Source organism: Eucyclogobius newberryi, unplaced genomic scaffold, assembly GCF_026437365.1.
Source record: "Eucyclogobius newberryi isolate DKJ021-1_F unplaced genomic scaffold, fEucNew1.0.hap1 SCAF_137, whole genome shotgun sequence".
Lineage (NCBI taxonomy): Eukaryota > Metazoa > Chordata > Actinopteri > Gobiiformes > Gobiidae > Eucyclogobius > Eucyclogobius newberryi.
The window spans coordinates 99,539-125,424 of record NW_027315765.1 but is presented as its reverse complement, the minus strand read 5'-3'; the positions used below and the strand labels follow the sequence as shown (position 1 = coordinate 125,424).

General features: G+C 47.1%; 1 protein-coding gene across 2 annotated transcripts in view; it reads left to right on the top strand.

Moving 5' to 3' along the window:
• The window catches only part of postnb (periostin, osteoblast specific factor b), a 65,244-nt gene that overhangs the window by 21,367 nt on the left and 17,991 nt on the right, over nucleotides 1-25,886 (top strand). For both annotated transcript variants that reach the window (XM_072443922.1, XM_072443921.1), the window contains exons 7-10: nucleotides 3,081-3,222; nucleotides 10,345-10,557; nucleotides 17,408-17,542; nucleotides 20,388-20,536. In XM_072443922.1, coding sequence (XP_072300023.1) covers nucleotides 3,081-3,222; nucleotides 10,345-10,557; nucleotides 17,408-17,542; nucleotides 20,388-20,536 — 639 coding nt within the window. The remainder of the gene's footprint in view (nucleotides 1-3,080; nucleotides 3,223-10,344; nucleotides 10,558-17,407; nucleotides 17,543-20,387; nucleotides 20,537-25,886) is intronic.

Genomic DNA, 25,886 nt, shown 5'->3' with positions numbered 1-25,886 from the left:
CTGTGGAGTGAAGCAGGTTATCACGCTGTGGAGTGAAGCAGGTTATCACGCTGTGGAGTGAAGCAGGTTATCACGCTGTGGAGTGAAGCAGGTTATCACGCTGTGGAGTGAAGCAGGTTATATCACGCTGTGGAGTGAAGCAGGTTATCAGGCTGTGGAGTGAAGCAGGTTATCACGCTGTGGAGTGAAGCAGGTTATCACGCTGTGGAGTGAAGCAGGTTATATCACGCTGTGGAGTGAAGCAGGTTATCACGCTGTGGAGTGAAGCAGGTTATATCACGCTGTGGAGTGAAGCAGGTTATCACGCTGTGGAGTGAAGCAGGTTGTATCACGCTGTGGAGTGAAGCAGGTTATCACGCTGTGGAGTGAAGCAGGTTATCAGGCTGTGGAGTGAAGCAGGTTGTATCACGCTGTGGAGTGAAGCAGGTTATCACGCTGTGGAGTGAAGCAGGTTATCAGGCTGTGGAGTGAAGCAGGTTATATCAGGCTGTGGAGTGAAGCAGGTTATCAGGCTGTGGAGTGAAGCAGGTTGTATCACGCTGTGGAGTGAAGCAGGTTATCACGCTGTGGAGTGAAGCAGGTTATCACGCTGTGGAGTGAAGCAGGTTATCACGCTGTGGAGTGAAGCAGGTTGTATCAGGCTGTGGAGTGAAGCAGGTTATCACGCTGTGGAGTGAAGCAGGTTGTATCACGCTGTGGAGTGAAGCAGGTTATATCACGCTGTGGAGTGAAGCAGGTTATCACGCTGTGGAGTGAAGCAGGTTATCACGCTGTGGAGTGAAGCAGGTTGTATCACGCTGTGGAGTGAAGCAGGTTATCACGCTGTGGAGTGAAGCAGGTTATCACGCTGTGGAGTGAAGCAGGTTATCAGGCTGTGGAGTGAAGCAGGTTATCACGCTGTGGAGTGAAGCAGGTTATCACGCTGTGGAGTGAAGCAGGTTATCAGGCTGTGGAGTGAAGCAGGTTGTATCACGCTGTGGAGTGAAGCAGGTTGTATCACGCTGTGGAGTGAAGCAGGTTGTATCACGCTGTGGAGTGAAGCAGGTTATCACGCTGTGGAGTGAAGCAGGTTATCACGCTGTGGAGTGAAGCAGGTTATCACGCTGTGGAGTGAAGCAGGTTATCACGCTGTGGAGTGAAGCAGGTTGTATCACGCTGTGGAGTGAAGCAGGTTATCACGCTGTGGAGTGAAGCAGGTTGTATCACGCTGTGGAGTGAAGCAGGTTATCAGGCTGTGGAGTGAAGCAGGTTATCACGCTGTGGAGTGAAGCAGGTTATCACGCTGTGGAGTGAAGCAGGTTATCACGCTGTGGAGTGAAGCAGGTTGTATCACGCTGTGGAGTGAAGCAGGTTATCAGGCTGTGGAGTGAAGCAGGTTATCACGCTGTGGAGTGAAGCAGGTTATCACGCTGTGGAGTGAAGCAGGTTGTATCACGCTGTGGAGTGAAGCAGGTTATCACGCTGTGGAGTGAAGCAGGTTATCACGCTGTGGAGTGAAGCAGGTTATCACGCTGTGGAGTGAAGCAGGTTGTATCACGCTGTGGAGTGAAGCAGGTTATCAGGCTGTGGAATGAAGCAGGTTGTATCACGCTGTGGAGTGAAGCAGGTTATCACGCTGTGGAGTGAAGCAGGTTATCACGCTGTGGAGTGAAGCAGGTTATCAGGCTGTGGAGTGAAGCAGGTTGTATCACGCTGTGGAGTGAAGCAGGTTATCAGGCTGTGGAGTGAAGCAGGTTGTATCACGCTGTGGAGTGAAGCAGGTTATCACGCTGTGGAGTGAAGCAGGTTATCAGGCTGTGGAGTGAAGCAGGTTATCACGCTGTGGAGTGAAGCAGGTTATCACGCTGTGGAGTGAAGCAGGTTGTATCACGCTGTGGAGTGAAGCAGGTTATCAGGCTGTGGAGTGAAGCAGGTTATCACGCTGTGGAGTGAAGCAGGTTGTATCACGCTGTGGAGTGAAGCAGGTTATCACGCTGTGGAGTGAAGCAGGTTGTATCACGCTGTGGAGTGAAGCAGGTTATCAGGCTGTGGAGTGAAGCAGGTTATCAGGCTGTGGAGTGAAGCAGGTTGTATCACGCTGTGGAGTGAAGCAGGTTATCACGCTGTGGAGTGAAGCAGGTTATCACGCTGTGGAGTGAAGCAGGTTATCACGCTGTGGAGTGAAGCAGGTTGTATCAGGCTGTGGAGTGAAGCAGGTTATCACGCTGTGGAGTGAAGCAGGTTGTATCACGCTGTGGAGTGAAGCAGGTTATCAGGCTGTGGAGTGAAGCAGGTTATCACGCTGTGGAGTGAAGCAGGTTATCACGCTGTGGAGTGAAGCAGGTTGTATCAGGCTGTGGAGTGAAGCAGGTTATCACGCTGTGGAGTGAAGCAGGTTGTATCACGCTGTGGAGTGAAGCAGGTTATCACGCTGTGGAGTGAAGCAGGTTATCAGGCTGTGGAGTGAAGCAGGTTGTATCAGGCTGTGGAGTGAAGCAGGTTGTATCACGCTGTGGAGTGAAGCAGGTTATCACGCTGTGGAGTGAAGCAGGTTATCACGCTGTGGAGTGAAGCAGGTTATCAGGCTGTGGAGTGAAGCAGGTTATCACGCTGTGGAGTGAAGCAGGTTATCACGCTGTGGAGTGAAGCAGGTTATCACGCTGTGGAGTGAAGCAGGTTGTATCACGCTGTGGAGTGAAGCAGGTTGTATCACGCTGTGGAGTGAAGCAGGTTATCAGGCTGTGGAGTGAAGCAGGTTGTATCACGCTGTGGAGTGAAGCAGGTTATCACGCTGTGGAGTGAAGCAGGTTGTATCACGCTGTGGAGTGAAGCAGGTTATCAGGCTGTGGAGTGAAGCAGGTTATCACGCTGTGGAGTGAAGCAGGTTGTATCACGCTGTGGAGTGAAGCAGGTTATCAGGCTGTGGAGTAGAGGATTTGAGCCCTGAATAGTCCGAATCCTTAAGGTGACTCAAGACACTAAGTGTTTTGCTGGATGATGGAGGAGCTTTAGCTTCAGTGAAGGTTTTACGACTGCGCCACAGACACAGATGAAAAGAGTCCATCAGAGCTGACTCACCCCCCTTGTGCTGCCCCCTGCAGGATATCATCCAGAATGCGGGCTTGATGGATAAACTGGGCGAGGCGGGGCAGTTCACGCTCTTCGCTCCCACCAACGCTGCATTTGACCAGGTCGGCATCGAGACACTGGAGAGACTGCAGGACAACAAAGATGTCCTCCAGGGTAAGACATTCAAGAAATACTTTCTCTGTACGAACCTCAACACAATATGGTTTAATACACAAACTGACCATGAAGGGACAAACCAGACTAACGTAAGACTGAAGATAAAACAAGGTCTAAACCAGGCGTAAAGTTGATGTTGGTCCAAGAAAGAACCAAACTGTATCGAGAACAGAAAGAAATCTGGATTTTAACCAGGCCTAAACAAAGGACTCCACATGTCCACATGTCCACATGTCCATACAAGAATATAGTGGTAGAAGCTGAAATCCAGTGCTTTATTTGAAGTTTGTTCAATTTATGTTTAATTTAAATTTAAATCTGTCAAAGTGAGTTTTCCTTCACAGCTGGAAAAAAAATCTGTGAATTAGAGCTAGTTCTGGGTTAATGCAACAGTCATAGAGTTCTTACATAGTTCTGCCTTGTGGGGCCCGCTCATAGCACTAACCTCTGATACGTTTAACACAGGTGCTGTAAGTCTATGTGCAACTCAAGGCACTGTCCAGTTTTTATTGGCTCTGGCTCAGGTTTAAGCTAATAATAAGCTATAATAATAATAATAACCTATATATATATATATATACATATATCTATATAGCTATATATTGTATATATATCTCTATATATATCTATATATCGTATATATATCGTATATATATCGTATATTTAATGATTTCCGAGTGGTCAGTGCAGGGGGCGGGGCTTACACAGCACTCATCTGCAGCATTTGCAGATCCTTGTTTTTGTCATGTTTAGATTCCAGCAGCTTTAGTTTGTTCTGTTAATCTGAATTGTTTTCCTGCCTCGTTTCGTTCTGGCCGAGGCGACGACAGTTACTCTGCCCCTCAAATAAGACAAATACATTTCTAACCTCAAGTTTTTCTGCAGTTATTGGGTCTGGAGGCATGAAATAAAGACTGACAAAGAGCCCACACTGTTCAAGGGCTTAATCTGTGCTACATGGGCTGAGAGGCCAGGGGCCCCTGCTGCTGGAGTTTAAAGGGGCCAGTGTCGATGTTCCAAAGAGTATCGAGTATCAACACCAGTTTTAGTATTGATTAATATCCAGTTATGTTTTTTCCACCGCCCGGCCCATTCTAACTGACATGTTTTTACTATTGGAAAATGAACAGATAAAAGCTGGTTTCACATCATCCGTCTCTTTTCAATTCAATTCAATTTATTTTTGTGACACCAAAACCACAGCTGTGGCTCGAGGGCCGAGGGCCTTTGTCTGTTTGGTTTTTAAACTAAACCAAACAGACAAAGGCCCTAAAGTGAAACTGCATGACCAAGCGTACGCATACCACAGTTTGAGATGCCCTTCTCTGCCTCGTACTGCAGTTCACCCAAGTTCATTTCCACATGCAGCTCTGCCTCACTGTAAACTAAGGCCATGAGGAGCATATGGATGGTACATGTGGGTAAACGTGCTCATGTTCAGATTGAAGACAGATGAAGCAGAGTTTGTAACACACTTTTGGCCGGCGTGCGATAACAAAGTGCGGCTGCGTAATAAAAACTGACTGAACTGTCAACTCGGGCGTGGAATTGTGGCTGGAAAGTCAAACAGCAGCAGATGACTCAAAGATTAAGTCATGTTCCAGTTCCAACCAATTGTGAAAGAACAGAAGACAGTAGAATACAGAAGGCTGTTGTGCAGAGACCTGAAGCCTCAAGACTATGAAAGAAAGAGTCAAATCATTCTTATGTTAAATGAGCTCAGGCTGGAAGTCATTGTTGTGTCAGCCTGAAATCAACGTGAAAAGAACCGTGGAACAGCCCGATAAACGCCCAGGTCATGGTGAATACATGTATCACTAGTGTCAGAATACTTCTGTACTAGTGTCAGAATACTTCTAGTGTCAGAATACTTCTGTACTAGTGTCAGAATACTTCTAGTGTCAGAATACTTCTGTACTAGTGTCAGAATACTTCTAGTGTCAGAATACTTCTGTACTAGTGTCAGAATACTTCTAGTGTCAGAATACTTCTGTACTAGTGTCAGAATACTTCTAGTGTCAGAATACTTCTGTACTAGTGTCAGAATACTTCTGTACTAGTGTCAGAATACTTCTAGTGTCAGAATACTTCTGTACTAGTGTCAGAATACTTCTGTACTAGTGTCAGAATACTTCTGTACTAGTGTCAGAATACTTCTGTACTAGTGTCAGAATACTTCTAGTGTCAGAATACTTCTGTACTAGTGTCAGAATACTTCTAGTGTCAGAATACTTCTGTACTAGTGTCGGAATACTTCTAGTGTTAGAATACTTCTAGTGTCAGAATACTTCTGTACTAGTGTCAGAATACTTCTAGTGTCAGAATACTTCTGTACTAGTGTCAGAATACTTCTGTACTAGTGTCAGAATACTTCTGTACTAGTGTCAGAATACTTCTGTACTAGTGTCAGAATACTTCTGTACTAGTGTCAGAATACTTCTAGTGTCAGAATACTTCTGTACTAGTGTCAGAATACTTCTGTACTAGTGTCAGAATACTTCTAGTGTCAGAATACTTCTGTACTAGTGTCAGAATACTTCTAGTGTCAGAATACTTCTGTACTAGTGTCAGAATACTTCTGTACTAGTGTCAGAATACTTCTAGTGTCAGAATACTTCTGTACTAGTGTCAGAATACTTCTAGTGTCAGAATACTTCTGTACTAGTGTCGGAATACTTCTAGTGTCAGAATACTTCTAGTGTCAGAATACTTCTGTACTAGTGCCAGAATACTTCTAGTGTCAGAATACTTCTAGTGTCAGAATACTTCTGTACTAGTGTCAGAACACTTCTGTACTAGTGTCAGAATACTTCTCAGTGCAGTAGTAGTACTCATTGCAGTAGTAGTACTCATTGCAGTGATAGTACTCATTGCAGTAGTAGTACTCATTGCAGTGATAGTACTCATTGCAGTAGTAGTACTTATTGCAGTAGTAGTACTCAGTGCAGTAATAGTACTCAGTGCAGTAGTAGTACTCAGTGCAGTAGTAGTACTCATTGCAGTAATAGTACTCATTGCAGTAATAGTACTCATTGCAGTAGTAGTACTCATTGCAGTGATAGTACTCATTGCAGTAGTAGTACTTATTGCAGTAGTAGTACTCAGTGCAGTAATAGTACTCAGTGCAGTAGTAGTACTCAGTGCAGTAGTAGTACTCATTGCAGTAATAGTACTCATTGCAGTAGAAGTACTCATTGCAGTAGTAGTACTTATTGCAGTAGTAGTACTCAGTGCAGTAGTAGTACTCAGTGCAGTAGTAGTACTCATTGCAGTAGTAGTACTCATTGCAGTAGTAGTACTCATTGCAGTAGTAGTACTCATTGCAGTAGTAGTACTCATTGCAGTAGTAGTACCCCTGAACTAGACCTAAGAACTCGTAATGCAAGAAAAATATGCATTTTAACAATATTCAGCTGCACCATCTGTATCGAATATGATTGACTGAAGGAATGTTGTGATAAACAGTAAATCACATTTAATACACATTTAATACAGATTTAATACAGATTTAATACAGATTTAATACAGATTTAATACAGATTTAATACAGATTTAATGCAGATTTAATACAGATTTAATGCATATTTAATGCAGATTTAATACAGATTTAATGCAGATTTAATACAGATTTAATGCAGATTTAATACAGATTTAATACACATTTAATACAGATTTAATACAGATTTAATACAGATTTAATACAGATTTAATACAGATTTAATACAGATTTAATACAGATTTAATACAGATTTATTACAGATGGGACTAAAATGAATATTGTAAAAGTCAGAAATGTGTGTTAAAATTTACAGGTTTTAGGCTCTCTTCTTCTTCTTTGGTGTTTTATGGTGGTAAACATCTTCGTCGTATTCTAGGATCTGAAATTAGTTCTGTCTTTTGATGATGTCATAATCTCAGCAGGTGGGCGGAGCTCTGTGGGCGGAGCTCTGCGGGAGAAAAACAGTCCATCTTTCAGTCTGTTTTGTTACATTTGCCTTCAGAGCAGCCTTCAGAGGAGCCTTCAGAGCAGCCTTCAGAGCAGCCTTCAGAGTAGCCTTCAGAGTAGCCTTCAGAGGAGCCTTCAGAGGAGCCTTCAGAGCAGCCTTCAGAGCAGCCTTCAGAGCAGCCTTCAGAGCAGCCTTCAGAGTAGCCTTCAGAGCAGCCTTCAGAGGAGCCTTCAGAGCAGCCTTCAGAGCAGCCTTCAGAGCAGCCTTCAGAGGAGCCTTCAGAGCAGCCTTCAGAGCAGCCTTCAGAGGAGCCTTCAGAGGAGCCTTCAGAGGAGCCTTCAGAGCAGCCTTCAGAGGAGCCTTCAGAGCAGCCTTCAGAGGAGCCTTCAGAGCAGCCTTCAGAGCAGCCTTCAGAGCAGCCTTCAGAGCAGCCTTCAGAGGAGCCTTCAGAGTAGCCTTCAGAGCAGCCTTCAGAGCAGCCTTCAGAGGAGCCTTCAGAGGAGCCTTCAGAGGAGCCTTCAGAGGAGCCTTCAGAGCAGCCTTCAGAGCAGCCTTCAGAGCAGCCTTCAGAGCAGCCTTCAGAGGAGCCTTCAGAGCAGCCTTCAGAGCAGCCTTCAGAGCAGCCTTCAGAGCAGCCTTCAGAGGAGCCTTCAGAGGAGCCTTCAGAGGAGCCTTCAGAGCAGCCTTCAGAGGAGCCTTCAGAGCAGCCTTCAGAGGAGCCTTCAGAGCAGCCTTCAGAGCAGCCTTCAGAGCAGCCTTCAGAGCAGCCTTCAGAGCAGCCTTCAGAGTAGCCTTCAGAGTAGCCTTCAGAGGAGCCTTCAGAGCAGCCTTCAGAGGAGCCTTCAGAGGAGCCTTCAGAGGAGCCTTCAGAGGAGCCTTCAGAGGAGCCTTCAGAGCAGCCTTCAGAGCAGCCTTCAGAGCAGCCTTCAGAGCAGCCTTCAGAGCAGCCTTCAGAGGAGCCTTCAGAGGAGCCTTCAGAGGAGCCTTCAGAGCAGCCTTCAGAGGAGCCTTCAGAGCAGCCTTCAGAGGAGCCTTCAGAGCAGCCTTCAGAGCAGCCTTCAGAGCAGCCTTCAGAGCAGCCTTCAGAGCAGCCTTCAGAGCAGCCTTCAGAGTAGCCTTCAGAGGAGCCTTCAGAGCAGCCTTCAGAGGAGCCTTCAGAGGAGCCTTCAGAGGAGCCTTCAGAGGAGCCTTCAGAGGAGCCTTCAGAGCAGCCTTCAGAGCAGCCTTCAGAGCAGCCTTCAGAGCAGCCTTCAGAGCAGCCTTCAGAGGAGCCTTCAGAGCAGCCTTCAGAGCAGCCTTCAGAGCAGCCTTCAGAGCAGCCTTCAGAGGAGCCTTCAGAGGAGCCTTCAGAGGAGCCTTCAGAGCAGCCTTCAGAGGAGCCTTCAGAGGAGCCTTCAGAGGAGCCTTCAGAGGAGCCTTCAGAGGAGCCTTCAGAGCAGCCTTCAGAGCAGCCTTCAGAGCAGCCTTCAGAGCAGCCTTCAGAGCAGCCTTCAGAGGAGCCTTCAGAGCAGCCTTCAGAGCAGCCTTCAGAGCAGCCTTCAGAGCAGCCTTCAGAGGAGCCTTCAGAGGAGCCTTCAGAGGAGCCTTCAGAGCAGCCTTCAGAGGAGCCTTCAGAGGAGCCTTCAGAGGAGCCTTCAGAGGAGCCTTCAGAGGAGCCTTCAGAGCAGCCTTCAGAGCAGCCTTCAGAGCAGCCTTCAGAGGAGCCTTCAGAGCAGCCTTCAGAGCAGCCTTCAGAGCAGCCTTCAGAGCAGCCTTCAGAGGAGCCTTCAGAGCAGCCTTCAGAGCAGCCTTCAGAGCAGCCTTCAGAGCAGCCTTCAGAGGAGCGGGACTCTGCTCACACTGACGACACATGCTTTCCTCAGGAGGACCCCCGGGACCACATGGCTCCCCGGGTTCAGCTGCTCTCACACAATCTGAGACACAAATCAGACGAGTGGAGACAGCTCACGATTCCAGGGGAATAAATGTTTTAGTGCTCTGCGTTTGTAACAGACATAACAACACCCAGAACACCAGGACTAAACCAAGACTAAACCAAGACTAAACCAGGGCTAAACCAGGACTAAACCAGGACTAAACCAGGACTAAACCAGGACTAAACCAGGGCTAAACCAAGACTAAACCAGGACTAAACCAAGACTAAACCAGGGCTAAACCAGGACTAAACCAAGACTAAACCAGGACTAAACCAGGACTAAACCAGGACTAAACCAAGACTAAACCAGGACTAAACCAAGACTAAACCAAGACTAAACCAGGGCTAAACCAAGACTAAACCAGGACTAAACCAGGACTAAACCAAGACTAAACCAGGACTAAACCAGGACTAAACCAAGACTAAACCAGGGCTAAACCAAGACTAAACCAGGACTAAACCAGGTCCAAAGCAGGACTAAACCAGGTCCAAAGTAGGTCCAAACGTGGTCCAAACCAGGACTAATCCGGGTCCAAAGCAGGTCTAAACCAGGACTAAACCAGGGCTAAACCAAGACTAAACCAGGACTAAACCAGGACTAAACCAAGACTAAACCAGGACTAAACCAAGACTAAACCAGGGCTAAACCAGGACTAAACCAGGACTAAACCAAGACTAAACCAGGACTAAACCAAGACTAAACCAGGACTAAACCAAGACTAAACCAGGACTAAACCAGGACTAAACCAGGACTAAACCAGGACTAAACCAAGACTAAACCAAGACTAAACCAGGGCTAAACCAAGACTAAACCAGGACTAAACCAGGACTAAACCAAGACTAAACCAGGGCTAAACCAAGACTAAACCAGGACTAAACCAGGTCCAAAGCAGGACTAAACCAGGTCCAAAGTAGGTCCAAACGTGGTCCAAACCAGGACTAATCCGGGTCCAAAGCAGGGCCAAACCAGGACTAAACCAGGACTAAACCAGGACTAAACCAGGTCCACTAAACCGTAGCATTGATTGAATACAAATATAAATCTGACCTATAAGTATCACAGGAAGGTTTCCTGGACGACCTCGCCAGATCTAATGCAGATCATTCCACATGTGGCTCGTGACAAACAGATGTATGTGTTTTATCTTCTGGTGTGGAGTTAACCCTTTGTTTGGCGGTGGATTAGTTGGAGTCATGTTGTTTGTTGCAGCCCTCGTTTCTGTGCTGATCTCTCTGTTTGTCATTCTGTGGTTGTAGCTCTGGTCAAGTTCCACCTGCTTAAATCGGTGCAGTGCTCGGAGGCCATCATGTCCGGGACGTCCTACGAGACCATGGAGGGCAGCACCATCGACATCGGCTGTGACGGAGATAGTCTCACCGTGAACGGCATCAAGATGGTGCTCAAAAAGGACATTGTGACCAGCAACGGAGTCATCCACCTCATCGACAAAGTGCTCATGCCTGACTCAGGTCAGTCTTTGTGTGTCACTCTTTAGGTGGCTGAGTGGTTTAAGGAACAGCACACGTGCGCCAGGCTCCAAGTGCAGCCGCCCGCAGTGTCGTGAATTCGATTCCTGACTCTGACATTATACTGCATGTCCTCCTGTCTCGCTCATTCCTCATTTCACATTGTCGGTGCAGTTTGTGTCCATTTTATTCTGATGGTCTTTTCCTCGCTGCCAAAAATATACTCCAATGGCATTCATTTACAATCTGTCATCTTACTCTTTTTTATATATTTAGTAGAGTGGCTGTTATTAATGCGTATATAAAATCTAAATATTATTCCTGTTGGAAGTTCTGATTTATAAGCGTTAATAAAAAAAGTTAGAGGGTTATGATGGTCATTGCCTTGCTTAACGGCTATAATAACTCTTTATTTGTAAGTACAAAAGTCCTGTTTCTCCAGGTCAAAGGATTCTTTCAACTCATCATAGATTTTCATGTGATTCTCTTTTACATCTGGTGAAAAACTTTTGTAATCCAGACCCTGAATCTCAGGTCTGTGTTGTTTGGTTCAAAACCAGTTCTGATCAGCTCCTTCCATGTTGTAAGAACAGATTTGACCCAGGGATTCTTCACTTCCTCCGTCAGACTCAAGCCTCTGTCATCTGCAGTAAGACTTGTACAGGAACCCCCGGCACCACATGACTCTCAGTATAAGACTTGTACAGGAACCCCCGGCACCACATGACTCTCAGTATAAGACCTGTACAGGAACCCCCGGCACCACATGACTCTCAGTATAAGACCTGTACAGGAACCCCCGGCACCACATGACTCTCAGTATAAGACCTGTACAGGAACCCCCGGCACCACATGACTCTCAGTATGAGACCTGTACAGGAACCTCAGGCACCACATGACTCTCAGTATAAGACTTGTACAGGAACCCCCGGCACCACATGACTCTCAGTATAAGACCTGTACAGGAACCCCCGGCACCACATGACTCTCAGTATGAGACCTGTACAGGAACCTCAGGCACCACATGACTCTCAGTATAAGACCTGTACAGGAACCCCCGGCACCACATTACTCTCAGTATGAGACCTGTACAGGAACCTCAGGCACCACATGACTCTCAGTATAAGACCTGTACAGGAACCTCAGGCACCACATGACTCTCTGTATAAGACCTGTACAGGAACCTCAGGCACCACATGACTCTCGGTATAAGACCTGTACAGGAACCCCCGGCACCACATGACTCTCTGTATAAGACCTGTACAGGAACCTCAGGCACCACATGACTCTCGGTATAAGACCTGTACAGGAACCCCCGGCACCACATGACTCTCGGTATAAGACCTGTACAGGAACCTCAGGCACCACATGACTCTCAGTATAAGACCTGTACAGGAACCCCCGGCACCACATGACTCTCAGTATAAGACCTGTACAGGAACCTCAGGCACCACATTACTCTCAGTATAAGACCTGTACAGGAACCCCCGGCACCACATGACTCTCAGTATAAGACCTGTACAGGAACCCCCGGCACCACATGACTCTCTGTATGAGACCTGTACAGGAACCCCCGGCACCACATGATTCTCAGTATAAGACCTGTACAGGAACCCCCGGCACCACATGACTCTCTGTATGAGACCTGTACAGGAACCCCCGGCACCACATGACTCTCTGTATGAGACCTGTACAGGAACCCCCGGCACCACATGACTCTCAGTATAAGACCTGTACAGGAACCCCCGGCACCACATGACTCTCAGTATAAGACCTGTACAGGAACCCCCGGCACCACATGACTCTCAGTATAAGACCTGTACAGGAACCCCCGGCACCACATGACTCTCAGTATAAGACCTGTACAGGAACCCCCGGCACCACATGACTCTCAGTATAAGACCTGTACAGGAACCCCCGGCACCACATGACTCTCAGTATAAGACCTGTACAGGAACCTCAGGCACCACATGACTCTCAGTATAAGACCTGTACAGGAACCTCAGGCACCACATGACTCTCAGTATAAGACCTGTACAGGAACCTCAGGCACCACATGACTCTCAGTATAAGACCTGTACAGGAACCCCCGGCACCACATGACTCTCAGTATAAGGCCTGTACAGGAACCTCAGGCACCACATGACTCTCAGTATAAGACCTGTACAGGAACCCCCGGCACCACATGACTCTCAGTATAAGACCTGTACAGGAACCCCCGGCACCACATGACTCTCAGTATAAGACCTGTACAGGAACCCCCGGCACCACATGACTCTCAGTATAAGACCTGTACAGGAACCCCCGGCACCACATGACTCTCAGTATAAGACCTGTACAGGAACCTCAAGCACCACATGACTCTCAGTATAAGACCTGTACAGGAACCCCCGGCACCACATGACTCTCAGTATAAGACCTGTACAGGAACCTCAGGCACCACATGACTCTCAGTATAAGACCTGTACAGGAACCCCCGGCACCACATGACTCTCAGTATAAGACCTGTACAGGAACCTCAAGCACCACATGACTCTCAGTATAAGACCTGTACAGGAACCCCCGGCACCACATGACTCTCAGTATAAGACCTGTACAGGAACCCCCGGCACCACATGACTCTCAGTATAAGACCATTGAGCACAACATTCTGGCTCACACCAGAACGCTCTGATTTGAGCTGAAATAAAGTCATTTTTATAGTTTAACTAGAAAATATTGCTGTATTTTAAAATAGGCCGTGGCTGCAGAGCTGCGGCGCGGTCAAATGGCCCAGCAGTTTCAGGAACCGCGGCACTGCCATATAGCCTCATGGCTAACCCTAACCCTAACCTTAATCCGGCGCGGTCTAAAAAGGCGCGGTCAAATAGCGCAGCAGTTTCAGGAGCCGCGGCACAAAAAAACATGGCAGTTTCGGCCGCGCGCCGCGGCTCTGTAGACACTCCCTTTAAAATAAGGATCCAATGTTAAAAACGATATTACACAATAACATGAATATCGGCCGATACCGATACTGGGCCTATGTATTGTGTGCCCCTAGTTTCACCCTTTCTGTAAAGTGCAGGGTGTCAAACTCATTTTGGGAAGTGGGACAAATTTAGACGTTCAGGCAGGTTCGCGGGCCAAACATAACAGTGACTTTGGGCCTTAGGCGGGGTACACCCTGGACAGTGGCCAACCCGTCGCAGGGCCAACACAGAGACACAGACATTACAGACAACCATGCAACTCATGTTTTCCTCCTTGCCGACAAGTTCTTACGGAGAAGTTTGCCAAATTCGATGTTACAGACGGAGTGGTCCACGTCAACACGACCTCCAGGGGTCAAATGCGGCCCGTAATGTCAGTCTTAATGGTTGCTTAATCCCTGTCATCATTTTGTGCCAAAACATAACAATTTTGATGTTTTGTCAAAATACTATTGAAACTAATACTGCAAATGATTGTATTGAATGGTCTACATTACATTTACATTGTATTGGTGGGTTTAATCGCAGCAAAGCAAAGTAGAAGACTCAGTTGTAGTCATCTGGATATTGTTTAAAAAAATACAAGGCAGTTTGACATACAAAAGTCATTCTCAATCTGCGGACCTAGTCTGAGAACTCGGATATGTATCAACTCTGAGCTGCATCTTGTTTATCTATTTGGTTACATTAAGTTTCACCTGAAACTATTCTTCTTTGCTACCCTGCCATTCCATAGAAATCCTATTGTGTGTTGGCTGGAGCTCCCCTGTCACTGACGAGCACCTGATGAGCACCTGACATGCTTACAAATGTCCACATGTTTTAGAAATGTAACAGAAAGCATCAGTTCAGACAGAGATTGTAGCCTTTTGTGTTTTCTACAGCGTTTGTCCAGCAGAAGAGCATGTGACCCATTGACTGAATGGACGCAGTGAATAATAATAATAAATATAGCCGCAAGCGGCAATGATCGGCCCTCGCCACGCCGCCGCCACACCGCCGCCACGCCGCAAGAGGAGGGGGCGCTAACGCGCCCCAATTGTCCTTTTATTACGCCTACTGCTGAATCTGTGACGCTGTCACATCTTCTCCCCTTTGTTTTACCATCAAAAAGCTATTTTATTTTGAATTCTTGGCAAAATGTGCAGCTTTGCCGCACAGACACCGTGACTCTTTGAATGAAAATGTGGATAACTTTTGATGGTCCTGAAGATGACGCCCTAAGAGGAGTTTGTGAAAGTCTAAAGTGTAAACATGTTCTGGCGATTTCCCCATTGGAATAACATGAAAGGTTTCGGTCATCGTTACGGCAACGCCATAACAATTATGACATGGGTCTCATTGACTTTTTTGATGGGGATGCTAAAATTGAGTTTTGTGTCAAATTTCATATAATTTCGCAAAACTAAACATTTAACCTCCATATAAAATCTGTAGGGGGCGCTGTGGCGCCAAATGAATTTATTTCACTTCAAGTAGGTTTAGGGCAAAGAGTTTAACAACTGATTCTAATTTGACGCAATTCGGACTTTATCTGCGCAAACGGCAGAAATTTTAAATATGGGAGATTTCTGAAATTCTAGCTACAGTTTGCGGCTTCGCCGCACAGAGACCGTGAGAGGTATCAATGTAATTTGGATAACTTTTGATGTCCCACTCCTCAGTAGCATTTTCACCAAATTTCAGCTTTTTAGGGCCAACGCCCTGGGAGGAGTTCGTAAAAGTACGACGTTTGGAAAAACTCCGAAGTCATGTTTAGCCATTTTTGAAGCAATATGGCCGACATTTGGTTGGGCGGACGGCGTTGCCGTAATAATATTTTTTACTTCTCTTGTCACCATCTACCTCTGCGCCAAATTTCATGATTCTACGATCAGATTTTTTTTGGGTCATTTCCCATCTCTCAATGCATTTTTGGTACATTTGGGGGCGCTGACGCGCCAATTTTTTTTATTTTAGAAAAGGGAAATAGCCAGAATGTAGAGAGGCACGATTTTTAGAGGTGTGAACATTTTTGTGACTTTTCGTCAATGTTCACTGGGTGAAAAATAGGGGGGTTGGTCCCGAGAAGAAGAAGAAGAATATTCCAATGTGAAAACAATGTTTCCCATTTTCCAAATATCATAAACTATACATTTTCGGAAAGCGCTCGCGCTTTCCTACCTCATGGTGTGGGTCCCTGGTCACTGACGGGTACTTTCGTTAATTTTGAGTGGGCTCCGCCCACTTTGTGTTTTTGGCCCTCTATACAGTAATAATGTTCATTTTTTGCATTACATGCTTATATGCACGGAACATGCAAGAGATGGGGAACGTATTCGTGAGGTACTTAGCGCAAATGAGTGCTCGTTTAGTGCGCACTTTTGCACGGGCTTCGCCCGTTTACAACGGTAATGTTCCATTTTCCTACTACTAATTAGTATGCACGGGGCGTGCATGAGTGAAGGAGTGCGTTAGTGAGTGTTTGGAAGTGGGCGAGCGCTTCGCGCTCGATTTCGTGCGCACTATGTGCGCACTTTCGCAGCCGTGCTTCGCACGGCCTTACGAGATTAATAGGCCTCTCGCCAGCTTGTGGCGCTCGGGCCTAATAATGATAACTTTTATTTATATAGTCCTTTTCAGTGACCCAAAGACGCTGAACATAATAAAAAAGGGGGGGTATTTACAGACAGGGGGGACAACACGTACAGAACACATTAATATACAGATAAAATGAACAAGACAGAAGAAGTAGAGAGAAAAAGATGGGGATGTAACAGGGGGTAGAAGAGTAGGCAATGGGGTAGAGGAGGCTAGGGGTAGGGGAGGGAGAATGGCAAACGGGTCAGCACTAGTTCATATACGGAATCTGGACGGAAGTTACAGAATCCAATATGGCGGCCCTCGATGCGCTTCAGATTGTATTATTAAGGGTTAGGGTTGTAAACATCAAAAGCCCCGTACACTTCGGATTTGGACCCAAGAGAGAAAATTATTGCATTATTGCCTGAGCTGGCTCGGTCGCCGCCATGTTGGATTCAGTAACTTCCGGAGCCGCCATGTTGGATTCAGTAACTTCCGGAGCCGCCATGTTGGATTCAGTAACTTCCGGAGCCGCCATGTTGGATTCAGTAAGGAGCCGCCATGTTGGATTCAGTAACTTCCGTATATGAACTAGTGCCAACCATGGAAAAAGGACTGTGGGGGACCTCAAAAGAAAAGAGGCATGAATTGAAAACAATATTCTATCTAAAATGCACTAGAAAAGTGTATGATTTTTGGTCAAACTTAAAAAATGAATAGTTTATGTCAAGTGTTCCTGAGTAACCTTTTGACCCCAGGCCGCCCCTCATTTCTTAACAATAAACTTGCATTGGATTTAAATAGTCCCGTCTTTATTTTATGATGTTCTATTGTTATGTCCACAAAATATTTAATAACTGTTTGTCATTTGGTCGGCCACAACCACAATCTTGTTTAGGGCCACCAAACGCCTAGAACTGGCCCAGTCAGGTTCTCATCAGTGATGAGCTCCAGCCAACTAACAAGAGGATGGCCCATTAAAGGGCTGTAAAGGGGAACAAAGAAAACTAGTACTAAATTTAAGCAGTGTAAATAGATTAACAAGACTATCATCAGGAGGTTCCGCCCGCAGCCCAGAGTAGGATAAATATCTGAGTTCTGAGTCCAAGATTGAGAAGATTGTGGGTTTTGTTTTGTTTTTTTTCAGTGTCCAATGACTCTTGTTCTACAATGGAACACTCCTGGATGAAGGGATTACACCCAGTAGCATACTTCTCGCACTTCTCGCACTTCTCGCATATACAACCGTTTTGCTCGTAGTCTAGAGCCCTGAATCTAATGATTGCGCCCTGTATTGTGACTTACCTCTGTGTGTGTTACAGCCAAGCAGGTGATGGAGCTGATGGGCCCCTCTCAGTCCACGTTTGGGGACATGGTGTCTGAACTGGGCCTGTCCGCCGCCATGAGCCCAGGGGCCGCCTACACTCTGCTGGCCCCCTTCAACACGGCCTTCACCGGTCAGTACTGCACCACGACACTCACACATGGGCCAGGCTTTTTCACACCATATTTACTGGTAGTAATTGGCCAGATATTTGCTGATACCAATATTTTATCTACGACAATCCTCACACATTTGAGAAAAGATGTTCTTAAGTTCCCAGATTTATCATTATCATTTTTCACTTTTGTAAAGATGAATTGTATTTCTCTGGGACTTGCGTTACTAAACATACAGTGCACCTCGCTTGCCTCATTGCTCTTGTTCCATTTGAACTCACACTTGTTTTAGAGACATTTCAACCTTCAAATTATTTTTGTAATGCTCAAAATCACAACAGAAAATTGGCAAATTAATTTGCAAATGTTCAATGTTTGTTGTTTGAGTTGCACCGAATCACAAGGACAAGTTCCTGTGTTTGTTCATCGACAAATGTGAATAAACCTCCTGATTCTGATTCTGATTCTGAAATAGACTCTGGAGCCAGAACCTCTCAGATGGAGAGAGGGCGGTTCATCTAGCGTGGACAGTGTTCTTTCAGGCAGTTGAGGAGCATTTGGATCTATAAGTTAGAATCAGCAGCGTCTGAAACAGCAGCACTCTGAGAGGAGACAAACATATGAACAGAACCAACACAGGTGAACTTTGATAGAATAAGTGTTTATCAGCTGCCATACTTCCCCCATAGTTCCTGCTAGGGCAGCGGAGCTGAAACTGTAGCTTTATATTTCTGTTCCTAACTGGTCTGAACATAAGCCATTTAAAGAGGAACGTTTTAAGCCTGGACAAGAGACTGTCGGCCTCTTTAACATGAACAGGAGCTGATTCCACAACAGGAGCTCTACCTCCAGGCCCGTAGCCAGGATTTCTATGGGGGGGTTCTTTTTGTGTCAAGGTGGACCTTTTTAGTTTTTTTAGTATCAAGAATCAACCCGGTTTTGGCGAAAACAAAACTAGGTCTTTTTGCACATGGTTTTACCGTGTGCAAAAATGACCTAGTTTCGTTTTGTGCTCGCCTCTGATTGGTCCTCCTGGCTGGTGAGGCTCACTACCTCTAATATCTTTGGTCCCTCAAGTGAAAAATGATACAAAATATTGAAAGTTACTGCTATAGACGGCAGAGGCGGAGCCAGACATTCTAAACATCCGGGGCTTAGCCCAAAAAGAAAGGGAGAGGGTTCATTCTGGCCAATATGATGTGGTTTTAGTGCAGTTACAGACAGTGACCCTCCAAAGGCAAAGACAGACTTTTTGCCTTCTGAGAGAGCTCCTCCCTCCAAAAAACGTTGAACAGAACAGCAGAGGTGACATTTAGTTATTCAAGAAATTGTCTTGATGATCTTTAAAACAATCAGTGACAAAACATGCCCCCGACGGGGCTCAAACTCACAACACTAATGTCCTCAGACTGATGCTCTGCTGTCTAGGCTAAAGTTTTTTATGAAGCTTTTAGGACCTGCTGTGAGCAGGAGTTACAGGAGAATCGAGACGTTACAAATGCAGGAGACGTTTCAGCTTCACTTTTAGGCCGGATTCTTCAGATTTGATCTTTATTACAGAGATGGAAATAATCTGTTTTACAGGCTTGATTTATATGAGCTTTAAATGAGAGCTCCTGGTCCAATAAGACTCTGAGGTTTCTTACAGTAGAACTGGAGGCTTCACTGACATTGTCCAGTGTGACTGCTCAGACAGAGCGTCTCGTACATGTTTAGGACCAGCACAATGACCTCGGCTTTATCAAGCAGATAGTTTCTGGTAAGTGTTTTATCCAATTTTACACATCTAAATTCATAGCAAAGTGAGTAAAAATATCTGGGATTTTATATCATTTCATGTATTTTTTAATACACTTTTGTTTGAACAGACACATGGGACTGGGGCAGCATTCAAATAAGGGCGTGTCTACAGAGCCGCGGCGCGGAACTGCTCGGCTATTTCGTGCCGCGACTCCTGAAACTGATGAGCTATTTGACCGCGTCGCGGCTCTGCAGCCACGGCCTTCAAATAAATGGTGCCATTTATCAGGGATTTTTCATATTGGGACTAATATATGGAGAACTCCCCTTTGATACCACAGTATTGTAACAATGGCCAGTCCAAAGTGCTGGAGCACCGCCGCCGCCGCTCTGCGAGCACCGCCGCCGCTCTGTCTGACTCATGTCTGACTCCACAGCTGTGCTCAGAACTCAAGGACTTTCCCATGTCAGACCATTCTCTCTCCTTCAGCATTGCAGATCACAACAGGAGCATGATCTGCTTTAATCCACGTGTCAGCTCAAGCCAATACAGGCCATATGTAACACTTAAACCAGTAGTAGTCATATTTCTAGTATTTGGATACCGTATTTTCCGGACTATCCGGTTGGCAGTTGGCATCATCTGAAGGTCATAATTTAATAATCGATTTGATGCTTAGCCTACTTATTCACGTAAAACTCATCTCCACAAACCTAGGTTCTTTTAAAAAGACAATACGTTACCAGATGTGATTACAAGGATGCTAATCATATCTCCTGGAAACATCAAAAGAAGATAAACTGATCCTTGTTGGAATAAAATACATGGAATTTGTTTTAATTCAATATCAGACACTGGTCAGAAATAATTGACAAAAAGTAAACTGGATTATGACATTAATGGAGCAAACCCTAAAAACTGGATGTATGTAAATATAGCATTAGCAGACGCTGTGGTTTCATTTAGTGCTCACACTTTATCAGGACAAACACGGAAGATGACAAAAGCTCTGAGGAATCAGCTGAAGATGTTTGATTTGGTTTCATTGACTATAATGTGATGATCTCGCTCCCACAGCAACATTATTGTGACACTGAGAGACTTTGGTCCGTTTCCTTCAGATGAGGTGATGTCCATCGACCAGAGCGTGTTGAGGCTGATCCTGGAGAACCACATCCTGAAGAACAAGATCACTCTGGGACAACTGTTCAACGGCCAGCGCCTGGAGACCATGAGCGGCAAGTTCCTCCGGGTCTTCATCTACCGCCATGTGAGCTCCACGCACCAATCATGACACCTGACACCTTTGAGCTCCACGCACCAATCATGACACCTGACACCTTTGAGCTCCACGCACCAATCATGACACCTGACACCTTTGAGCTCCACGCACCAATCATGACACCTGACACCTTTGAGCTCCACGCACCAATCATGACACCTGACACCTTTGAACACCACGCACCAATCATGACACCTGACACCTTTGAGCTCCACGCACCAATCATGACACCTGACACCTTTGAACACCACGCACCAATCATGACACCTGACACCTTTGAGCTCCACACACCAATCATGACACCTGACACCTTTGAGCTCCACGCACCAATCATGACACCTGACACCTTTGAGCTCCACGCACCAATCATGACACCTGACACCTTTGAGCTCCACGCACCAATCATGACACCTGACACCTTTTAGCTCCACGCACCAATCATGACACCTGACACCTTTTAGCTCCACGCACCAATCATGACACCTGACACCTTTGAGCTCCACGCACCAATCATGACACCTGACACCTTTGAGCTCCACGCACCAATCATGACACCTGACACCTTTGAGCTCCACGCACCAATCATGACACCTGACACCTTTGAGCTCCACGCACCAATCATGACACCTGACACCTTTGAGCTCCACGCACCAATCATGACACCTGACACCTTTGAACACCACGCACCAATCATGACACCTGACACCTTTGAGCTCCACGCACCAATCATGACACCTGACACCTTTGAGCTCCACGCACCAATCATGACACCTGACACCTTTGAGCTCCACACACCAATCATGACACCTGACACCTTTGAGCTCCACGCACCAATCATGACACCTGACAACTTTGAGCTCCACGCACCAATCATGACACCTGACACCTTTGAGCTCCACGCACCAATCATGACACCTGACACCTTTGAGCTCCACGCACCAATCATGACACCTGACACCTTTGAGCTCCACGCACCAATCATGACACCTGACACCTTTGAACACCACGCACCAATCATGACACCTGACACCTTTGAGCTCCACACACCAATCATGACACCTGACACCTTTGAGCTCCACGCACCAATCATGACACCTGACACCTTTGAGCTCCACGCACCAATCATGACACCTGACACCTTTGAGCTCCACGCACCAATCATGACACCTGACACCTTTGAGCTCCACGCACCAATCATGACACCTGACACCTTTGAGCTCCACGCACCAATCATGACACCTGACACCTTTGAGCTCCACGCACCAATCATGACACCTGACACCTTTGAGCTCCACGCACCAATCATGACACCTGACACCTTTGAACACCACGCACCAATCATGACACCTGACACCTTTGAGCTCCACGCACCAATCATGACACCTGACACCTTTGAGCTCCACGCACCAATCATGACACCTGACACCTTTGAGCTCCACGCACCAATCATGACACCTGACACCTTTGAGCTCCACGCACCAATCATGACACCTGACACCTTTGAACACCACGCACCAATCATGACACCTGACACCTTTGAGCTCCACGCACCAATCATGACACCTGACACCTTTGAGCTCCACACACCAATCATGACACCTGACACCTTTGAGCTCCACGCACCAATCATGACACCTGACACCTTTGAGCTCCACGCACCAATCATGACACCTGACACCTTTGAGCTCCACGCACCAATCATGACACCTGACACCTTTGAACACCACGCACCAATCATGACACCTGACACCTTTGAGCTCCACGCACCAATCATGACACCTGACACCTTTGAGCTCCACGCACCAATCATGACACCTGACACCTTTGAGCTCCACGCACCAATCATGACACCTGACACCTTTGAGCTCCACGCACCAATCATGACACCTGACACCTTTGAGCTCCACGCACCAATCATGACACCTGACACCTTTGAGCTCCACGCACCAATCATGACACCTGACACCTTTGAGCTCCACGCACCAATCATGACACCTGACACCTTTGAACACCACGCACCAATCATGACACCTGACACCTTTGAGCTCCACGCACCAATCATGACACCTGACACCTTTGAGCTCCACGCACCAATCATGACACCTGACACCTTTGAACACCACGCACCAATCATGACACCTGACACCTTTGAGCTCCACACACCAATCATGACACCTGACACCTTTGAGCTCCACGCACCAATCATGACACCTGACACCTTTGAGCTCCACGCACCAATCATGACACCTGACACCTTTGAGCTCCACGCACCAATCATGACACCTGACACCTTTGAGCTCCACGCACCAATCATGACACCTGACACCTTTGAGCTCCACGCACCAATCATGACACCTGACACCTTTGAACACCACGCACCAATCATGACACCTGACACCTTTGAGCTCCACACACCAATCATGACACCTGACACCTTTGAGCTCCACGCACCAATCATGACACCTGACACCTTTGAGCTCCACGCACCAATCATGACACCTGACACCTTTGAGCTCCACGCACCAATCATGACACCTGACACCTTTGAGCTCCACGCACCAATCATGACACCTGACACCTTTTAGCTCCACGCACCAATCATGACACCTGACACCTTTTAGCTCCACGCACCAATCATGACACCTGACACCTTTGAGCTCCACGCACCAATCATGACACCTGACACCTTTGAGCTCCACGCACCAATCATGACACCTGACACCTTTGAGCTCCACGCACCAATCATGACACCTGACACCTTTGAGCTCCACGCACCAATCATGACACCTGACACCTTTGAGCTCCACGCACCAATCATGACACCTGACACCTTTGAGCTCCACGCACCAATCATGACACCTGACACCTTTGAACACCACGCACCAATCATGACACCTGACACCTTTGAGCTCCACACACCAATCATGACACCTGACACCTTTGAGCTCCACGCACCAATCATGACACCTGACACCTTTGAGCTCCACGCACCAATCATGACACCTGACACCTTTGAGCTCCACGCACCAATCATGACACCTGACACCTTTTAGCTCCACGCACCAATCATGACACCTGACACCTTTTAGCTCCACGCACCAATCATGACACCTGACACCTTTGAGCTCCACGCACCAATCATGACACCTGACACCTTTGAACACCACGCACCAATCATGACACCTGACACCTTTGAGCTCCACGCACCAATCATGACACCTGACACCTTTGAGCTCCACGCACCAATCATGACACCTGACACCTTTTAGCTCCACGCACCAATCATGACACCTGACACCTTTTTGCTCCACGCACCAATCATGACACCTGACTCATTTGAGCTCCACGCACCAATCATGACACCTGACACCTTTGAGCTCCACACACCAATCATGACACCTGACACCTTTGAACACCACGCACCAATCATGACACCTGACACCTTTGAACACCACGCACCAATCATGACACCTGACACCTTTGAGCTCCACACACCAATCATGACACCTGACACCTTTGAACACCACGCACCAATCATGACACCTGACACCTTTGAGCTCCACGCACCAATCATGACACCTGACACCTTTGAACACCATATACCAATCATGACACCTGACACCTTTGAGCTCCACGCACCAATCATGACACCTGACACCTTTGAGCTCCACACACCAATCATGACACCTGACACCTTTGAGCTCCACGCACCAATCATGACACCTGACACTTTGAGCTCCACGCACCAATCATGACACCTGACACCTTTGAGCTCCACACACCAATCATGACACCTGACACCTTTGAACACCACGCACCAATCATGACACCTGACACCTTTGAGCTCCACACACCAATCATGACACCTGACACCTTTGAGCACCATATACCAATCATGACACCTGACACCTTTGAACACCACGCACCAATCATGACACCTGACACCTTTTAGCTCCACGCACCAATCATGACACCTGACACCTTTGAACACCACGCACCAATCATGACACCTGACACCTTTGAACACCACGCACCACGCACCAATCATGACACCTGACACCTTTGGACACCACGCACCAATCATGACACCTGACACCTTTGAGCTCCACGCACCAATCATGACACCTGACACCTTTGGACACCACGCACCAATCATGACACCTGACACCTTTGAGCTCCACGCACCAATCATGACACCTGACACCTTTGGACACCACGCACCAATCATGACACCTGACACCTTTGAGCTCTACGCACCAATCATGACACCTGACACCTTTGAACACCACGCACCAATCATGACACCTGACACCTTTGAGCGCCACGCACCAATCATGACACCTGACATCTTTGAGCACCACGCACCAATCATGACACCTGACATCTTTGAGCACCACGCACCAATCATGACACCTGACACCTTGAACACCACGCACCAATCATGACACCTGACATCTTTGAGCACCACGCACCAATCATGACACCTGACATCTTTGAGCACCATGCACCAATCATGACACCTGACACCTTTGAGCACCACGCACCAATCATGACACCTGACACCTTTGGACACCACGCACCAATCATGACACCTGACACCTTTGAGCACCACGCACCAATCATGACACCTGACACCTTTGAACACCACGCACCAATCATGACACCTGACACCTTTGAACACCACGCACCAATCATGACACCTGACACCTTTGGACACCACGCACCAATCATGACACCTGACACCTTTGAGCACCACGCACCAATCATGACACCTGAAATCTTTGAGCTCCACGCACCAATCATGACACCTGACACCTTTAAGCACCATATACCAATCATGACACCTGACACCTTAGGACACCACGCACCAATCATGACACCTGACACCTTTGGACACCACGCACCAATCATGACACCTGACACCTTTGAGCTCCACACACCAATCATGACACCTGACACCTTTGAACACCACGCACCAATCATGACACCTGACACCTTTGAGCTCCACGCACCAATCATGACACCTGACACCTTTGGACACCACGCACCAATCATGACACCTGACACCTTTGGACACCACACACCAATCATGACACCTGACACCTTTGAACACCACGCACCAATCATGACACCTGAAACCTTTGGACACCACGCACCAATCATGACACCTGACACCTTTTAGCACCACGCACCAATCATGACACCTGACACCTTTGGACACCACGCACCAATCATGACACCTGACACCTTTGAACACCACGCACCAATCATGACACCTGACACCTTTGAGCTCCACACACCAATCATGACACCTGACACCTTTGAACACCACGCACCA